The 16,424-nt window shown below is 44.5% G+C and overlaps 1 protein-coding gene across 1 annotated transcript in view; it reads left to right on the top strand.

Annotated features, from left to right (window-relative positions):
• Nucleotides 1-16,424, top strand: part of ZNF385D (zinc finger protein 385D) — a 582,141-nt gene that overhangs the window by 467,148 nt on the left and 98,569 nt on the right. The window contains exon 4 of the mRNA XM_054384925.1: nt 9,851-9,961. Within this exon, the coding sequence (XP_054240900.1) occupies nt 9,851-9,961 (111 nt within the window). The remainder of the gene's footprint in view (nt 1-9,850; nt 9,962-16,424) is intronic.

Here is a 16,424-nt window from a genome sequence, read left to right as displayed (position 1 = left end):
GAGACTTTCAAGGCCTGTCTGGATGTGTTCCTTTGTGACCTGCACTAGATTCTATGGTCCTCGATCATCGAGGTCGAGGTTGGCCTTGATGATCTCTTTGGGTCCCTTCCATCCCCTGACATCCTGTGATCCTGTGATTTCCCAGGACAGTGGTGGAGTTTGCATTCCTGGAGGTATTTAAGAGTTGTTCAGACGCAAAGAGAATTGATATGGTTTAGTCAAGGACTTGTCAGTGTTAGGTTAATGACTGAACTTAGTCTTAAAGGACTTTTCCAATCTAGGCACCTCTGTGCAATAGAATGCAATGCAATACAGGACTGTGCTGCATCTCTACAACTGACCATGAGTAGAGGGGAAACATTTGCAAAGTCTTGATGCTACTGAGATCTCAGAGGAACTGCTCAGTTCTCAGTTATAGATAGTCAAATTATGCTGTAAGAGAACATGTGGTCCAAACAGTCCCCCACCTATAAATTGTATTTGCTTTATATGATTGAGGATCTTTCCTATCTCTTTAGTAACTGCTCTTCTGTGCTGTTAGTAGTATGTCAAAGTTATGATGCAGCAGGCACTTTTATGCTGGAACTCTTTGGTGTTCAAGCTGCATCCTTTATGCAGTTTTAAAAATGGATTAAGTTCACCAGTAAGTATCAACTGTGAAGGATATAATATTTTGTTCCTTTCTGCCTGGTAATGTGCTGTGGATTTACTCTGTTTCCAGTGCTCTTATGAGTTTCACCATTTACTGGAACATAGCAGAATGAATGATGCTGAGTTATCTTTATTTCTTATCAATTTTACAGCTGAGGTCTTCACAAAAGTCTCAACTCAAAAGTGGAAATATTAATACCTTGCCTACAAGTATAATGATATTACAGTGTACTTGTTTGAATTACTGTGGGAGTTTTAGGCTGTGCCTAGGAAATTTTCCACAAATCTTGAATGGAGAGTAGTAGAAGGCAAATAAATCACCACTGGGTGTAAAAGGGAAAATAATGTTAAGGTCTAAATAATCCCATTGGTCTGAAAAATAACATAAATTAGTTGTGTACACTAACTCTCTCTCTTTCCAGCTTCCTTTGCTCTAGCAGATACTAGCTCTGTGTTTCTGCTGGCTTGCTGACCTTGGCTGCATTTCTTTGTTGTGGCTAAGTACCAACAAGTGACTCTCTGCTTTTCTCTTTTCCCTTTTACCTTGTACAGGGGGGAAGGAAGCTGGGAGGGGGAAGCTGTTAGTAACCCCCTGGTTTTGTCCAAGGGGGTCCTTGTAGTGTTCATAAATTGCATATATATGTAAATACTGTATATTTTGTACATATTCATTGCCTTTCATATTTCTGGACTGCAGTTTTGCTTGTAAGTAGAGCTTCATTTGTTTCCATCTAAGCCGGTGTGGCAATGTTATGTTGGAGGTGAATTTCAACCCTCCACACTCACAAAGTATCTATTTATAGAAATGCAGCCCTATGGTAAGAAAGCATATTGGGAATATCAGCCATTGGATGTGATTTTCATTGGAACAAGGCATTGTCACAGAATCACAGAATCAAAGAATCACAGAATGTTAGGGCTTGGAAGAGACCTCTGGAGATCATCCAGTCCAACCCTGCCTGTCAGAGCAGGATCACCTAGGGCAGGTCACACAGGAACCCATCCAGGTGGGTTTGTAATATCTCCAGAGGAGGCTGCACAACCTCTCTGGGCAGTCTGTTTCAGGGCTCTGCCACCCTCAAAGTAAAGATCTTCCTCCTGTGTTCCACTTTGTTCCCATTACTTCCTGTCCTGCCCTTGGGCACCACTGAAAAGAACCAACCCCACTGGGCACCACTGAAAAGAGCCAACCCCATCCTCCTGACACCCAGCCTTTAAGTATTGATCAGCACTGATGAGATCCCCTCTCAGTCTGCTCTTCTCCAGGCTAACAAGCTCCGAATCCCTCAGCCTTTCTTCATTAGAGAGATGTTCAGTCCCCTCATCCTCATCTTTGTAGCCCTTTGCTGTCCCCTCTCCAGCAAATCCCTTTCCTTCTTGAACCAAGGAGCCCAGAACTGGACACAGTACTCCAGATGTGGCCTCACCAGGGCAGGGTAGAGGGTAAGGAGTACCTCTCTCGACCTGCTGTTAGCATCTGCATTTAAAGACGTTCTGAAAGGTGCCAGGGGCTGTGTCACTGACTTCACTTTACCTATTTGAGTAATGGAGGTCATTTTTTTTTGGTGGGCAATGGCTTTTCTGTAAATTACCACTGAAACACCATCCACAGTAATTTTTCTGCTGACAGCTCCACCGACCTGACCTGCATTTCTGCTGATTTAGAATAGGGCCATAGTCATTTGAGTCAATCTTCTGCTGCTGGTTTGCTTGGCGTTGAAGTGAAAGTACTTTCTTTCTTCCTGATTTAATTGTTTTAGCTGTTCTGAATAGGCTCTGAGCATCCCCATTATCTTCATCCTTTGAGCTGGATGTTTCTGTTTATAGATATTAGTGAAATTCCATTATTTTGCTGCCAACTTCAAGCATTCGAAATGCTCATGTTGTGCTCCTTGGCTTTAATACAGAATTTAGGAAGAAAAAAGGAACAAAAACCCAAAACTAAAGAATAGAAATAACTCTTTTTGGTTTATGTCCTTTTGTGAATTGAGCCTTTATGGACCAAACTTGCACTGTTTCCTTTGCTACTGAGTTGTTTTTCATTTAGGCTTACGCTCATGCCTCTGGAATAAGAAGTCATAGAAACAAACAAACAAAAAAAAAAAAAACAAAGGACACTTCATAATTATTTGTGGAAGCTATGTAAAATTTGCATTTTGAAAGGATCAGTATTCAGCAGATAGTTGATGTGATGAGATGGAGATCTGGCTATGGAAGACCTTCAAAGATAGCAGCTATGGTGACCCTGGAGAGGTTGCCCAGGCACACAGAATAATGTGAAATCTTCTGTGTCAAGTTCTTGGTGATGATCGTGTGGTAGATGTTTCATCCAGAAAAGTTCATGCAACAGCTAATCTTTTCATCTTCAGTCAACAAAATAAAGAGCTCTTTCGTGCTCTGTGGTATTCTGAGGCCTTCAAGAGGACCAATGGCATCCTGGCCTGGATCAGGAATAGTGTAGCCAGCAGGACAAGGGAGGTTATTCTTCCACTGTACTCAGCCCTGGTCAGGCCACAGCTTGAGTCCTGTGTCCCGTTCTGGGCTCCTCAATTCAAGAGAGATGTTGAGGTGCTGGAACATGTCCAGAGAAAGGCAACAAAGCTGGGGAGAGGTCTGGAGCACAGCCCTGTGAGGAGAGGCTGAGGGAGCTGGGGGTGTTTAGCCTGGAGAAGAGGAGGCTCAGGGGAGACCTCATTGCTGTCTACAACTACCTGAAGGGAGGTTGTAGCCAGGTGGGGGTTGGTCTTTTCTTCCAGGCAACCAGCACCAGAACAAGAGGACACAGTCTCAAGCTGTGCCAGGGGAGGTACAGGCTGGGTGTTAGGAGGAAGTTCTTCACAGAGAGAGATTTGCCATTGGAATGTGCTGCCCAGGGAGGTGGTGGAGTCACCATCCCTGGAGATGTTCAAGAGAAGCCTGGATGAGGCACTTAGTGCCATGGTCTGGTTGATTGGATAGGGCTGGGTGATAAGTTGGACTGGATGCTCTTGGAGGTCTCTTCCAACCTGGGTGATTGTATGATTCTATAAGAGATAAAAAAAATAGTGTTGAGTCCTCCAGGAGGAGCAGAAAGGTCTGGAGATGGACCGAGAAATTGCAGTCTGTAATTCAATCCCATAATTCTGCTCTCTCTTTGCAAGTCGACAGCAAGGCCAACTTGATCTCTTTTCTCCCTCCTTCAGCTCTCCTGTGGGAGTCTTTATCTTCTGGTAACATGGAGGAGGCCTGTTTATGGTCTTCAAACACCTGACTAATTTTTCCTGTGCAATCTTGGCCTGCTTAGGCTGAATGGAAGAGAGGCTACAGAAGTGGGGAGAAACCAGGCACTGGGATTTGTGGTTTAGTCTGCTTGGGGGAAGGTTTTGGGGGATTTTCATGTATCCTGTATGTGTATTAGGTGTTGAGGACCTGTGTGTTCTGGATTTTCCTGTAAATTGTTGAATTCAGTTTCTGTATTTCTCTCCAATTCAATGAGAGCCTCTTTATTTTACTTCCTTTGGGAGGAAAAGTATTTCTGTCTGCTCTTGAAACTGGGAGATGCTCTATGGTAAGCATAAGAACAAAAATGAATGTGGCTAGGGTCATAGGTGTGACAAGGTTGGATTTGGAAAAAGCAAGCAAAATCAAATGAGAGTACTGGGGTCAAAGCTAAAAAACAATGGAATAGGGGAGACAACTTCTGCCATGTCCTTGTTTAAGCCTGGATTTTGCTGAAGTATCTTAAGTCCCTGTAGATCTTGAGCAAGGACCACAGTGTTTGATCAAAGAGAGTAAATATAATCATGTTGCTACAAATTTCAGCTTGCATTTTAGGTACTGAGAACAAAACTTGACTGAATGAAATGTGAAACCTTTCACATTTATCTTCATAGCCCAAACCAAAACTCAACTTGTGGTTTGCAGTGCACCTTGAGCAATGTGCTATCCCCAGACTGGTGATAAGGAAGAGTAGGCCACAGCCTGTGCTACATAGCAAGAGACCTAGTGCTGCAGAGTGGAAAAGCAACAGGTAGTGAAGAAGTCAAACGCAGGGCAGCTTGCCCTTTTTTTGTGTTGCAGCTTTCAGCATGAATAAGTTGGAGAGAGGAAGTAATCCTCTTGCAAGCCCTACTCTCCTGCACAGCTTCGACAGCTGCATCAGAATCACAGATTCACAGAATCAATAAGGTTGGAAAAGACCTCAAGGATCATCAAGTCCAACCTATTACCTAATACCTGACACCTCCTGACAACTAAACCATGGCACCAAGTGCCACGTCCAATCCCCTCTTGAACACCTCCAGGGATGGTGACTCCACCACCTCCCTGGGCAGCACATTCCAAGGGCTAACAACTCTCTCTGTGAAGAACTTTCGCCTCACCTCCAGCCTAAACCTCCCCTGGCACAGCTTGAGACTGTGTCCTCTTGTTCTGGTGCTGGTTGCCTGGGAGAAGAGACCAACCCCCTCCTGGCTACAACCTCCCTTCAGGTAGTTGTAGACAGCAATGAGGTCTCCCTGAGCCTCCTCTTCTCCAGGCTAAACACCCCCAGCTCCCTCAGCCTCTCCTCATAGGGCTGTGCTCCAGACCCCTCCCCAGCCTCATTGCCCTTCTCTGGACATGTTCAAGTATCTCAATGTCCTTCTTAAACTGAGGAGCCCAGAACTGGACACAGCACTCAAGGTGTGGCCTAACCAGTGCTGAGCACAGGGCAGGATGACTTCCCTGCTCCTGCTGGCCACACTATTCCTGATGCAGACCAGGATGCCATTGGCCTTCTTGGCCACCTGGGCACACTGCTGGCTCATGTTCAGCTGCTGTCCACCAGTACCCCCAGGTCCCTTTCTGCCTGGCTGCTCTCCAACCACTCTGTCCCCAGCCTGTAGCACTGCATGGGGTTGTTGTGGCCGAAGTGCAGCACCTGGCACTTGGACTTGTTGAATGCCATCCTGTTGGACTCTGCCTATCTGTCCAGCCTGGCAAGGTCCCTCTGCAGAGGCCTCCTACCCTCTAACGGACCAACTCATTCTCCCAGCTTGGTGTCATCTTCAGACTTACTGATGATGGACTCTATCTCCTCATCCAGGTCATCAGTAAAGATATTGAACAGGATTGGGCCCAACACTGATCCCTGGGGGACACCACTAGTGCCTGGCTGCCAGCTGGCAGTGGCACCATTCACCACCACTCTCCGGGCACTGCCATCAGCCAGTTCCTAACCCAGCACAGAGTGCTCCTGTCCAAGCCACAGGCTGACAGCTTGGCCAGGAGTTTGCTCTGGGGGACAGTGTCAAAGGCCTTGCTGAAGTCCAGGCAGACTACATCCACAGCCTGCCCCACATCCACCAGGTGGTCACCTGAGCATAGAAGGAGATCAGGTTGGTCAGCAGGACCTGCCCTTCCTAAATCCATGTTGACTGGGCCTGATCCCTTGGCTATCCTGCAGGTGTGCTGTGATTGCCTTCACATAATCTTTCGTGTGAATTGCAAACCTCTCTTGACCTTTACTGTAAATGGGAGTAAATAAAATCAGCTTCATCTAAGAAATAATATTAAAACCAAGTGATTATAATATAGCACTAAAAGCAGATTTTATCAAAATTTGTATTGATAAATTTAATGCAAATATCATTTTCCTTAGTTGAAATATCATTATATGTGTAATTAGCAACATCCAGTCAGACTGGAAGTTCTTGGAGAGTTTGTTAAGTACCTCACCACTTGCTGGTTTTCTCAGCTACATGATATTATTTCCCTCTTTATAAATCCCTGCAGTCCTCGCTCTCTGTTTTGTGACAATCAGCTGCCTCTCTCTGTTTCTTCACCTCTCAGCAGGGCTCCTTTTTGTCTTCCAGTGTCTGTGAGATCTGAGCCCTCATCATCTGAGACAGTCAGTCTCACCTCTGTGCCTGGTAAGATCATGGAGCAGATTCTCCTGGAGGCACTTCTGAGACGGAAGAATAGTGAAGAGGTGATTGGGTACAGTCAGCAGGGCTTCACCAAGGGCAGATCCTGCCTGACAAACCTGGTGGCCTTCTGTGAGCAGGTGACAACATTAATAGATGAGGGGAGAGCAACTGATGTCATTGACCCGGACCTGAGCAAAGCCTTCCACACTGTCCCACACCACATCCTGGTCTCCAAACTGGTGACACATGGGTTTGATGGGTGGCCCACAAGATGGATAAAGAACTGGCTTGATGGATGCACCCAAAGAGTGGCTGTCAATGGTTCCATGTCCCAATGGAGGCCAGGGACAAGCAGAGTCCCTCAGGGCTCAGTCCTGGGACCAGTCTTGTTCAGCATCTTTGTTGGTGCCATGGACAGTGGCATTGAGTGCACCCTCAGCAGGTTTGCTGATGACACCAAGCTGTGTGGTGCAGCAGACAGCTGGAGGGAAGGGATCCATCCAGAGGGACCTGGACAGGCTGGAGAGGTGAGCACAAGCCAACCTCATGAGGTTCAACAAGACCAAGTGCAGGGTCCTGCATCTGGGTCGAGGCAATCCCAAGCACAAATGCAGGCTGGGCAGGGACTGGCTGGAGAGCAGCCCTGAGGAGAGGGACTTGGGGGTGCTGGGGGATGAGAAGCTCAACAGGATCTGTCAATGTGCACTTGCAGCCCAGAAAGCCAAGCAGAGCCTGGGCTGCAGCAAGAGAAGTGTGGCCAGCAGGTCAAGGGAGGGGATTCTCCCCCTCTGCTCCACTCTGCTGAGACCCCACCTGGAGTACTGCATCCAGTTCTGGAGCCTCTATTACAAGAGGGACATGGACATGCTGGAAGGTGTCCAGAGAAGGGCCATGAAAATGATCAGAGGGCTGGAGCACCTCTGCTATGAGGATAGACTGAGAGAGTTGGGGCTGTTCAGTCTGGAGAAGAGAAGGCTCCCAGGAGACCTTCTTGTGGCCTTTCAATGTCTGAAGGGGGCTACAAGAAAGCTGGGGAGGGACTTTTTAGCCTATCAGGTCGTGACAGGACTGGGGGGAATGGAATAAAGCTGGAAGTGGGGAGATTCAGACTGGATGTAAGGAAGAAGTTCTTCCCCATGAGAGTGGTGAGAGCCTGGAATGGGTTGTCCAGGGAGGTGGTTGAGGCCCCATCCCTGGAGGTGTTTGCAGCCAGGCTGGATGAGGCTCTGGCCAGCCTGCTGTGGTGTGAGGTGTCCCTGGGCATGGCAGGGGGGTTGGAACTGGATGATCCTTGTGGTCCCTTCCAACCCTGACTGATTCTATGACTCTATGATTCTATGATTCTATGATTCTATGATACAGGTCTGTTGGTTCTTCTGGTATAAGTAATGTCTTATTACTACTATCACTACTAATAAGTATTGGAGCTGTTGAGAAAAAGAAGTTGTTGCTGCCTGTTTCCTTTCCTATGTGGTGGTGTTCTTTCAGGTCTGTGCAGCAGCAGTTTTGGACTGTGGGCTTCTTCAGGCTTGTGTTACTGAGTAAGATGAGCACCAGTTTGATCACCTGCTCACCTCATTTCACTTCCACAGCAGTTTGAGAAGGATGTTCAATTCAAACTGACCTTTTCTTCCAAACCTTTCTGTGAAGCTCTGTCATTTGTCTTGGTGGTTTTGGTTGGTTTGTTGGTTGGTTTGTGATTGTTGTTGTTGTCTGCTTTTATTTTTCTCTTCTGAATTTCTTTTCAAAAGGAATTGGTTTAATCACCTACTACTATCTGACACTGAACAGCTGTCAGGTGGTGCAAAATTTCTGTAGTGATCTGTTCTGCATTCACTGCAACAGAATCCCTGACTGTCTACTGTTACAGCTTCCATGAATAATTGATTACTCTAAGGAAAAGCTCTGATTCTTGATTTATCAAATAACCTTTTGCTGACAGACTAGGAAAAAAATGGTGAATCATGGGGACAGGAAAGTAGGAAAATATATATATTTTTTTTTCAAGGCATAGAAATCCTGGTCATCATCAGAGTTAGACAATTACTCGTCTTTGCATCATAAAAATCTGTTAATTTTTAATGATATCATTTAAACTCTCAGTGGCTTTATCAAGTTGCTATTCCTGGAATTTGAAAGTAGCTCTTCTGAAAAAGAATTGCAAATAAATTTGACCAATTAATTTGGGGAAGCTGCTTTAACTTCTCCATGTAATAAAGTCTCCTGTGAAATTCTCTTTTGTGAAGTTCTCTGCCCAGTTGGTACTTCTTCTTTTTTTTTTCTTTTAATAGGTCCCTGACTTGCAGATGATTTCAGATCAGCATTCTGGTAAAGGTTAGCTCAGAGTGATGCTTTCCATGAAAGTCAACATTATCCCTACAGTAGGGTTTATTTAAAATAGTTTCATCTAAAAGGCTGTGAAAATAATCTTTGGAGGATTTGGAACTTTTCATAGATTGCATAGAAGTTGTTTTATGCAAAAGATTAATTTTTTTTTGACTGATGTGAAATTACCTCTGGGAGTTTTTGTGTTTTGTTTTGTGTTTTTTTCATTATAACGAGCTCTGGTGTGTTATCCCAGAATTATTTGTATAAAATACCCTTCAGATTCCCATTGATCCTTTTCTGAGTGATTTGATTTAAAATGCTAACATTTAATTTAGTGAGCTATCTTTTATATGCTGAAAAAAAAATGAGGTTTTGATAAACTTTTTCAGCATTGAAAGCTCTTAGCTTCCTTCAGTAAAGAGAGATTGGTGCATATACACTTGAAGTAAGGATATGTTCTCATACAATCACAGAATCAACCAGGTTGGAAAAGACCTCAGAGATCAAGTCCAACCTGTGCTCCAGTCCCCTCCCCAGCCTCCTGAGTGCCCAGAGGCTGGAGCCAGGCTCTGCTGGGTGATGCCCAGTGCCAGCACAAAGGGCAGTGGTGGAAGTTGAGGCATAGGAAGTTCCATGGAAAGAGGAGGAAACATTTTTTCCCTGTGAGGGTGACAGAACACTGGAAGAGGCTGCCCAGGGGGGTTTTGGAGTATCTGGAGATATTCAAAGCCCACCTGGATGTGTTCCTGTGTGACCTGGTCTAGATGCTCCTGCTCTGGCAGGGGGGGTTGGACTGGATGAGCTTTTGAGGTCCCTTCCAGCCCCCAACATTCTTTGATTCTGTGATTTTCAAAGAAAAATGATAGTGTTCTGTAATGCAGGGTATGGTAGGTCATGATACAGAATCTGTTTTGAGACTCTATGTAACAACACACAGTAAGACAGCACAAGCTTTTATTCTTCTTTTTCTTCTCTCTTTACAGATGGATCCAATTCAAAAAGCTGTAATAAATCATACATTTGGGGTTCCTCTTCCCTATAGAAGAAAGCAAATCATATCATGCAACATTTGCCAGCTGAGATTCAATTCTGATGTAAGTCAATCGTTTTGTATCAGATTAGAAACATCTTCTAGGATGTGCCATGATCTGCATAAATTGAACCTAAAGGAAATGCTATGATTTCAGTTTATGGCTCAGCAGATGAAAAGGCCACAGGATGCTTCAAATAAACTGAGTTATTTGGTAGTGTATATACACCTGTCCAGATTTTCCCTGTGGGTATGCCCCTGCAAGCTCATCAAAGCTCACCTGTGCTGCACACAGTGTAAACAGGAAAATAGATTGATCCATTACTGCTAATGAGGCTGAAATATTTCCTGGGTCCTCGTTCTTTTCAGCCTGTAAACATTAGAAGTTGCTTAGATATACTTAGAGTCCTTGGGGATCCACCACTTTTCTTTTTCTACCTTTATAACAATGTCTCCATCTATCCACAATTATACTTTGATGTTCCTGTCCTTCCAGGACAAGCTTTTAAAGAAGGAAAAACAAACAAACAAGCAAACAAACAAAAAGTAGATTATTTTTTTTTTCCTACCTCACATCCTCTCACTCCTCTGGCCATGAAGTAGAGCAAGCTGAACTGAAGATGATCTTTTCACATCTGGAGGAAACTCATTGCTCATAATTCCTCAGGGAAGCTGTGTTGGAGTGTTCTATTCTGTCACACAAAAGCATCTTAGAATTTAACTCCTTCATTTCCTTTTCCAGTATCTTTTTTGTTTTCAGACAAAACCTGGCATAGTACAATACAGTTGTCTTCTGCTGTTCTGGTCTCTCCAGGAATTGAAATGGGCATTGCTGGGGGAAACTTGTCTTCTTCTACCAAATGTCTTTAATTTACAACCTTTTTTACTAATTTAAATATGGAATTTCCTTCTGTCAGAATACAAATGATTGAATTTAGAGTGAGATCTGACCCAAAACCTTCCATGAAGGCCCTTCCTCATGTTAATCATAGAGGTTAGGCTATTCCATTTAGAAGCCAGATAGTAAAGCTAAGACTGTGGATACTGAGCCATTTATGGGGAGGGGATAATGGAGAACTCTGTGCAACAGTAGATCCCAGTGGCTAAGCAGCCCAGCTGATCACTCAGAATTTTCGTCTTTTTCCTGGGAAAAAGCATGTCACACTAAATCATGCATAGCATATAGTGAAACTTTTAGCTTGCAAAAAAAGATCCAGAAAAAGCAGCAGGTGAACACATTGGTAAAATGATTTAGTCATTAACAATTATGAAACACAGGTTGATACATGAAGTAAAAAAAATAAATCAGCTGACAGGACCTTTTCCATGTTTTTAATAAAAATTACCTTACAGTGAAACACTGGACATTGATACTTCTTCCTCAGAGGACTGGCATGCTATCATAGAATCACAGAATTGTCATTGTTGGAAGGGACCTCAAGGATCGTCCAGTTCCAACCCCCCTGCCATGGGCAGGGACACCTCACACTACAGCAGGTTGCTCACAGCCACATCCAGCCTGGCTGCAAAAACCTCCAGGGATGAGGCTTCCACCACCTCCCTGGGCAACCCTCATGGGGAAAGACTTCTTCCTACCATCCAAACTGAATCTACCCATTTCAATTTTTGATCCATTCCCCAGCTTTCTTGTAGCCCCCTTCAGATATTGGAAGGCCACAAGAAGGTCTCCTGGGAGCCTTCTCCTCTCCAGACTGAACAGCCCCAACTCTCTCAGTCTGTCTCCAGAGCAGAGGAGCTCCAGCCCTCTGCTCATCCTTGTGGCCCTTCTCTGGACACCTTCCAGCACCTCCAGATCCTTCTTGTAATAGAGGCTCCAGAACTGGACACAGTACTCCAGGTGGGGTCTCACCAGAGCTGAGCAGAGGGAGAGAAATCACGTCCTTCGTCCTGCTGGCCACACTTCTCTTGCTGCAGCCCAGGCTCTGCTTGGCTCTCTGGGCTGCAAGTGCTCACTGCTGGCTCCTGTTGAGCTTCTCATCCACCAACACCCTTAAGTCCTTTTCTTCAGGGCTGCTCTCAAGCCACTCCCTGGGTGGTGCCTCGGTGCCTGGGAATGCCCTGATCCAGATGCAGGACCTTGCATCTGGTCTTGATCCTCATGAGGTTGTCTTGGGCCCAGCTCTGCAGCCTGTCCAGGTCCCTCTGGATGGCATCCCTTCCCTCCAGAGGGACCATATTCTTTTGCTGTTCTTAGAAGGGATTCCAAGGAATACAGAAAGAAGAAGCAGTGTCAAAGTCATCTACAGTGTCCACAAAAAATGGTTACAGAAGGACTCTATTTATTTAAACTGTTCACAGCAAATTCTTGGAAGAAGAGCTGTTAAGCAGATAGTTAACTATCTCTTGACACCTTCAAGTGTCAGAGGCTTGAACTCCAATTTGCCAACACTGTTCAGTAGGAAGTTTTTCCAGTGCGCCCTTCTTTCAAAGTAGATCAATATCACTAACTTTATGGAAAGGGCAGTGTCAAATATTCACCTAATTTTTAAAGCAACTGCATTGTCTTTGATTTATAGAGAGATTATGATCCAAAAGCTGCCCATTGATTAACGCAAGACGATCTCTCTCCCCCTTCCCCTACCACAAAGAAGAGATTTGTGGACTTCTTTCTGGTGTTCTCCTCTCATTCTGGTGCATAAAGTTATTATGGATGAAAATCATCAAATGCTGTGCTGAGGCTTTTCAGGACATAATCAGTAGTCAGAGTGGCAGTGCAGTTTAGAAATGTATGCACAGGATGTATTCCTGTGTGGACTACCCTAGGGGATCCCATTTTGGCAGTGGGGTTGGACCTGATGATGTCCAGAGGTCCCTTCCTACCTCTAATGTTCTGTGAGTCTATTCTGTGATCCTTGAGTGTGAGGGAAACCAGCAGAGCTAAGTTCCTCTGCTGCTTTAGTAATGCTCAATGTCCACCAATTTTGGAAGCAAAAATAGGCTAAGCTGAAGATGTAATGTTAAGACTGAGAGGAAAGATTGCTTTGGAGAAAAAAGAGCTCTTTGCTGTGCATTTGTCATAGCAAGCACATGCATTGTAATTTTTTCTCTTACTGTTGTGGAAAAGTTTTCCTTCACTGAATATTCCTGTGCTGTGTTTTCCTGATGTTCTGTTGAACATGATTTAAAGCCATAACAGCAACAAACAGCTTTTCTGTTCAGGAACCTAGGATTTTGGGGCTGTTCCACCAATATGCCTTTATTTTTAGGTGTGGGAGTTTCATCAGGATTCAGTTTCAAACCATCACAGGGAGATAGGATTTATCAGAATAATAAATAGTAATTCTGTTTCCCTATTGCACAGCAGTCTTATGAAAATGTTTACAATAAAACTGCTCTGTGAGATTTTATTTTTTTTTCCAGAAAAGACAAAATTATCTCCCCATTGATAGAAATTTCTTTCAAAGCAGCAGAGCTGATTACATGGTATCAAAATTACCTTTCAAAGAAAAATGAGAGAAGGCAGTACAATAGCCTGAAGTCGTTTAGCTTCTTTCCAAAGGAGCTATCTATAAATCTTTTTGACAGCTGTGTGTTCAGTATTTCGTTTTAAGATAGATCTTCTCATACAAGAGAAGGTAAGAATGAGCAGCTAACCCATGCCTCTCTGTGCTGAGCAAAAGCATGAGAATGCCAAAGACAGGTTCTGTGGAATCCATTTCAGGCAGAGAATTGGTTTGGTTTGGTTGTGTGCTTTAGTGTTTTGTTTTCATTGAGAGTGATCCATATATATTTAGAGTGTCAGGGAGTGATAGGACTGGGGGGAATGGAGCAAAACTAGAAATGGGGAGATTCAGATTGGATGTTAGGAAGAAATTCTTCCCCATGAGGGTGGTGAGAAACTGGAACAGGTTGCCCAGCAAGGTGGTGGAAGCCTCATCCCTGGAGGTATCCCAGTATCAGAGTTTATCAGAAGTTGGAAGGGACCTCCAGAGATCATTGGGTCCAACCCCCCTGCCAGAGCAGCATCACCCAGGGGAGTCTGCACAGGAATGCAGCCACATGGGTTTGGAAAGTCTCCAGAGAAGGAGACTCCACAACCTCTCTGGGCAGCCTGCTCCAGGGCTCTGTCACCCTCACTGTAAAGAAGTTTCTCCTCGTGTTGGGGTGAAATCTTCTGTGTTAAAGTTTGAACCCATTGTTCCTTTTCTTATCACTGTGAACTACCAAAAAGAGCCTGGCCCCCTCCACTTGACACCCACCCCTCAGATATTAATATACATTGCTCAGATCCCCTCTCAGTCTTCTCTTCTCAAGACTTAAGGCCAGGCTGGATGTGGCTCTGAGTAACCTGAGGTAGTGTGAGGTGTCCCTGCCCATGGCAGGGGGGTTGGAACTAGGTGATCCTTGAGGTCCCTTCCAAGCCTAGGAATTCTATGATTCTATGATTTACATCCACATTGTGCATCCAATCGAGGGTAAACCCTTGAATCAAGTGCTTAGCTGCAAGTGCATGTGTTGCAATTTAGATCTTGGCAGCTTCTGAGAGCTACTGCACCACTTCAGAAGAATTGTTAAATGTCTGCTTTGTAGTAAACATTAAACCTCTGCTGAAAGCACCCTGTAAAGTGAAGTCCATTTGACTTCAGGTAGACAGCTCATGTGCCTAAAGGTAGAAGTAAATTGTTTGATTAAAAAAAAAACCTACAAAATCCTGAAACTCTATGTCTTGGAAGAAGAGAGCTTCCTAAATCTTTCTGATTTTTTGATCAGCTGCCTTGGTTGTCTGATCTTTCTTTGCCCGTATTTCTAATTCCATAATTGGATTAAGGTAGTGACAGTTTCTGCTAGCAAGGTCAATTACTACAAGGGGATTTTCTCTTTCATTTAATTCAGCTGACAGAGTGCTAATCCAGCTTGCCTTTAGCATAGAAAGTTTGGGCAATATTTTTATGTACTCACAGGACCAGAATTCGGATGCACTCTAAAAATATTTTCAATTTTTTTTTTTTTTTGGCAACAGTATTAATATTCTCCTGAAAATCATGAGCTGAATGCTCACTGTGCTGTCCTTATTTGTTAGGGTTTGGGTTTTGTTTTGGTTTGGTTTCACAGAATCACAGAATCAATAAGGTTGGAAAAGACCTCAAGGATCATCAAAGTCCAACCTGTCACCCAAGACCTCATGACTACTAAACCATGGCACCAAGTGCCACATCCAATCCCCTCTTGAACACCTCCAGGCATGGTGACTCCACCACCTCCCTGGGCAGCACATTCCAATGGCCAATTACTCTTTCTGGGAAGAACTTTCTCCTAACATCCAGATTAAACTTCCCCTGGCACAGCTTGAGACTGTGTCCTCTCCTTCTGTCACTGGTTGCCTGGGAGAAGAGACCAACCCCCACCTGGCTACAACCTCCCTTCAGGTTGTAGACAGCAATGAGGTCTCCCCTGAGCCTCCTCTTCTCCAGGCTAATCACCCCCAGCTCCCTCAGCCTCTCCTCACAGGGTTTGTGTTCCAGGCCTCTCCCCAGCCTCGTTGCCCTTCTTTGGACATATTCAAGAGTCTCAATGTCCTTCTTAAACTGAGGAGCCCCATTGAGTTTGGTTTGGTTTGGTTTTTTTGTATCTGTATAAACAAAGGTACCATATAGAATCTTAGCATCATAGAATCATAGAATTGTCAGGGTTGGAAGGGACCTCAAGGATCATCCAGTTCCAACCCCCCTGCCATGGGCAGGGACACCTCACACTCCAGCAGGTTGCTCACAGCCACATCCAGCCTGGCTGCAAAAACCTCCAGGGCTGAGGCTTCCACCACCTCCCTGGGCAACCTGTGCCAGTGTCTCACCACCCTTATGGGGAAGAGTTTCTTCCTGACATCCAATCTGAATCTAACCATTTCTATTTTTTTCCCCATTACCTCTAGTCCTATTGCTGCCTGACACCCTCAAAAGTCCCTCCCCAGCTTTCTTGTAGGCTCCCTTACATAGTTCAAGTATATGAAGCTGTCAGGATTCAAAAAGTGATGTTCCAGTAAAAGAATAGTGAAGGATCTTTTGGAGGATAAAGCTGCAGTATAACTGCAGAGCATTTTGCTATGCTTCTGACTTCCATGGGGTAAGAAGCAGAACCAGACGATTTATAGCCTACTTGGGTTATGCTTGGTATCTAGAACAAATGATTAAAGCATCAATTTGTAAGCACCTAGGGGATAATAAGAAGGTAAGAAACAGCCAGCATGATTTTGACAAGAACAAATCGTGTCAACCCAATCTAATTCTCACCTCTGACAGGGTGTTTGGTTTAATGGGTAATAGGAAATAAGTAGAGGTGAAACATTTTGGCTTTAATAAGGGTTTACACAATCCTATGTGACAGTGCTATAAAGAAAAGTGGAGGAGTATCATCCAAGAGAAATTGTCCAGAATTAGTTGCACAACAGAATGAAAAACTGTACTGGGAGTCATTGCTGATGGTTACCTGACAAAACAAAAGATCATTACAAGTTAGGACCTGCAGGAGCCTCTTCCATGCTTGCTGCTACTCTAAATTTTCATTAGCAA

Source organism: Indicator indicator, chromosome 11 (assembly GCF_027791375.1).
Source record: "Indicator indicator isolate 239-I01 chromosome 11, UM_Iind_1.1, whole genome shotgun sequence".
Lineage (NCBI taxonomy): Eukaryota > Metazoa > Chordata > Aves > Piciformes > Indicatoridae > Indicator > Indicator indicator.
The sequence above is the reverse complement of the archived record's forward strand: the minus strand, read 5'-3'. Positions and strand labels throughout refer to the sequence as shown.